Below are 3,623 nucleotides of genomic sequence, written 5' to 3'. Positions count from 1 at the left end.
CAAAAAAAAAAAAAAAAAAGTGAACCAATCATTGAGAGTGAAACTGCTGGGTGTGGTGGCACACACGAATGTAAATCCCAGCACTCAGGAGGCTGAAACAGGAGGAAGAGCAAAAGTGCAAGTCCAGCCTGGGCGACAAAGTGTGTTCCAGGCCAGCCTGAACGGAACAGTGAAACCCTCTTTTAAGGGCCAGGGATGTAGCTCAGTGGCACAAGTGCCTGCCTGGCGAGCGCAAGGTCCTGAGTTCGATTCCCAGTACCTCCCTCAAAAAAGAAACCCTGTTTCAAAAAAGAAAAAAAAAAGGGAAGCTGTCAAAGAATTTTGAGGGACTAATCATACAAGAGTAATTAAATATATACCTTTGTATTTAATCATACAAGAGTAATTAAATATATACCTTTGTACTTAACATAAGTTACTTTAAAATACCAACTATGTCTTCCTCCCTTAAAGTTTCTTAAAATTATTTGGGAAATCTATTACAAACTATACCAAGTCCCATTAGAAAAATCTTACCATCCAGGTACAAGGCGGTCTTTGGCTCTAACCTCTAGCTAAGCCTTTCCTGCTCAGTGGAGCTTCCTACTAAAATCTGTCCATTTCCCCACCACTTTCACATTTATTTCATTAGAGAACAGTGCTAAAGCCAGACGCCCCACAGTGCTAATCTGATGAGCTCCAAGATGCTGGTCTGCTCTTCCTGGCCCCTCCCCTAGCAGTTACTATGACCCAATTTCCCAAACTGGTGCATACCTTTCCATGCATAAGTAGCCGGATGGTGAGAGTGACATTTAATCCACCTTCAATCACACCGGTGTCCATGTCGAGTACTATGGGGAGCTGGACTTTTTGAGTGGTCAAGTCTTTGGTCACTGGTGGGGGTCAAAGCCAAAAACTGAAATGCAAACATGACCAAAATCAAAGAAGGAAAACAAATTATTTCCTAGTTATTTTCACCATTATCAGTATTTTCCAATTTACTATTTTTCCTAAACGACAACCTATCAGACTCATACACACTCAGCACAACTGTGCAACATTACAGCTCAGGTTCTGTTACAGCGTAAAGAAGACGACTTTCCAGTTTGCTCTCACTAATAAAAAGTGTTTCTGCTGACTCTCAGGATGAAGAACATTCCCTTCACTGGCAATAGTTGTAAGGGAACTGCTGAATGTGCACTCAGTTGTCCTTCAGCACAAGAGGCTTCGAAAGGTTTCACAAATACCTGGGTAAACCTCTAAGCAACTACAGTAGGAGGCAAAATGACCTTTTGCTTTCCTACTGGGCAACAGAACAGAAAGTTAGGGAACTCATGTAAATTTTCTTACAGTGGTAGCAGCAATTTCTAGATAAATAAATTCAGATGCATCCTACATTACAAATTTCAGATACTGATGTGTTTTTAAATTATTAAATGAGTTTTTAAAGATTTAGGTCAACAACTCCTCTGAAAAAGGCATTATCTGAGACCTCTCCCATGTATGCCAAGGTTCCATACTGTCCCTAGGGATATGACCCTATACAGTAAGTACAATTGAGTCCTTTCCTCCTATTCCTTCTCCCAACCCAACTTGACCATTACACATAAATAATCTCCCTTGCTTCTGTGTAAAGTTTCATTACCACTCACTTTTTATGTAAACCTATTAAATCTTGAACCTCTTCCCAAAGAGAACAACTGGTACTACTACAAATGTATGTTGTTATTGTTTTAAATAGCAATGTCTTTTCTATCCAAGACAGTGTTTTCCCCACTCATCCTTTGAAACAATGTTCCTAATAGTTCTGCTCTGGAGTAACTAGTGATGTGTAGAAAGAGAATTTGGTTTTGGATGTTTATGGTCTTCCATTATCTTCTTACACCTAATCCTAAAGGCTGTAAAAGAATCTCTCGCAAGTTAAATTTCTCCAATAACGTGGTATACATCCCTTCAAAATTCAACATTAATGATCTCCTTCCTCTACAGCTAAATTTCCACCTTTACAAAACCAGACACTGTTTCAATTGGGCTGTACCACAAAGTCCATATACTAAAATTTTTTCAAAATGTTTCAGTAGATGCCACACCGTTCTGCATATAGCAAACTGTCCCCTGGCTACTTCACAATGTAAGTGATTATATAAGTGCACCCTTGAAGAACATCATTTCTCTATTTTTCAGAATAGTTCATTGCTGCCAAAATTCCACAAGCGGACACTTTTCACTCACAGAAAAAACAATGCTTGGCAGAAGGTGGGAGTGTTGGTTCTAACAGCATTACTTTCTTTTTTTAATTAAAATACGGTAAAAATCTGGCAGTTTAAATCCTGTTCTCTTGCAGATGTAATAAGAAGCATTTGTAAATACCACAATGCTGCAAGTTCGAAAGAGACCAAAATTGAAAACTTGAAGCCCTTTCTTGGAGGTAAAGACAAAGGTGCATTTTTAACTGGAAACCACGTAAGTACTACAAGAAATCTGTCATCTCTCTCCTGACTAGGTCAGTATACGTGTATGCTATCCCAGGAATCCAGCTGTTAATTCTGCAGTCAATTACTCCTCTATAAATAGCTTGGTCTGGGTTTAATCGGCAGGCATTTTGTGATTTCAAAATTCGTTACCCCGAATGTCCTGAATAACTCGGTAACAGGGAGCCCCCCTCCCCTCGGTCATCCGAGCATTTTCCACTTAAAAAAGAAAAAAGCCCCCCCTTTCTCCGACTAGAAAAGAGGGAAAAATAAACGGTTCGGTCGGGGGGGGGCGCTGCGATCCAAGGGGAGGGGCCGGGCGAGTAGCGCCTCCTCGTGTGGCTGCGCCAGCGCCTGACCCCCGCGGGGAGCCGCGCTCACCCGCCGGCCAGCAAGCCGGCCATCGCCTCCCCACCCCCCTCAACCAACAAATCCACCGCCGCCCCCCCTACCGCGCGCGCGCCCTCCTTGACTCCTGCGCAGCCGCCACCGGGAAAAGGCGGGGGGGGGGAGGGGGATAGGCCTTGCGCGAGGCCTACTAGGCCGCGCCGGAGCCAGGGCCTCGCGTGAATGGCCGGCCAGGCAGCGTGAGGGGCCGGGCGCACACACCGGACTACGAGAGGCCGGGGCTCCTGACTAGGGCCAGAGACCGCTACGAAACAAGGCATGAGAGGAAATAAGGGCTATAGCCCGAGGCGAAGGGGAAATTTTTAAGCTTACCTGCAGGCGCGAGGCGACTGAGGGGAAAAGGGGAGCGGGCGGGAAGGGGAAGGGCGGGAGGCCGGGGGCGGAACAATAGGGGCGGGCGGGAAGGCAAGGGGGGCCCCGCGGGCGGGCGGAGGAGGAAGGGGGGGGTGGAGGAGGAGGAAGAGGAAGGGGGAAAGAGACCCCGGGGCGGGTGGAGGGCGGCGGAGGGCGGGCGGGCGGAGGGCGGGCGGGAGAGGGCGCAGGCTGCGGCTGCTCCGGCTGCTGCCTCTGCTGGTCTGGGAGGGGGACGGGGCGGAGCGGCCCGCTTTCAACCCCGCGCACCCTTCGACCCCGGAAGCGCTAACCGCCCCGGGGGCCGTCGAGGCGACTGCGTCGTCCAGACCTTCCCCACGCGATGCGAATGGCCTCCGGAAAGCCTAGAGCGGCTCCTTGGATGCGTCAGCACCAGCGAGACCATAGCCGGTA

General features: G+C 47.7%; 1 protein-coding gene across 9 annotated transcripts in view; it reads right to left on the bottom strand.

Annotated features, from left to right (window-relative positions):
- Pcbp2 (poly(rC) binding protein 2) overlaps window positions 1-3,278 on the bottom strand; it is a gene marked incomplete in the record, with an annotated part of 26,116 nt that extends 22,838 nt beyond the window's left edge. For 6 of the 9 annotated variants that reach the window (XM_013520932.1, XM_013520933.1, XM_013520934.1 and 3 more), the window contains 2 exon segments: window positions 754-895; window positions 3,171-3,277. In XM_013520932.1, coding sequence (XP_013376386.1) covers window positions 754-822 — 69 coding nt within the window. 9 annotated transcript variants of the gene reach the window in all.
- Window positions 3,279-3,623: the final 345 nt, after the last annotated feature.

This window comes from Chinchilla lanigera, unplaced genomic scaffold, assembly GCF_000276665.1.
Source record: "Chinchilla lanigera isolate Chin_1 unplaced genomic scaffold, ChiLan1.0 scaffold00057, whole genome shotgun sequence".
Lineage (NCBI taxonomy): Eukaryota > Metazoa > Chordata > Mammalia > Rodentia > Chinchillidae > Chinchilla > Chinchilla lanigera.
The sequence above is the reverse complement of the archived record's forward strand: the minus strand, read 5'-3'. Positions and strand labels throughout refer to the sequence as shown.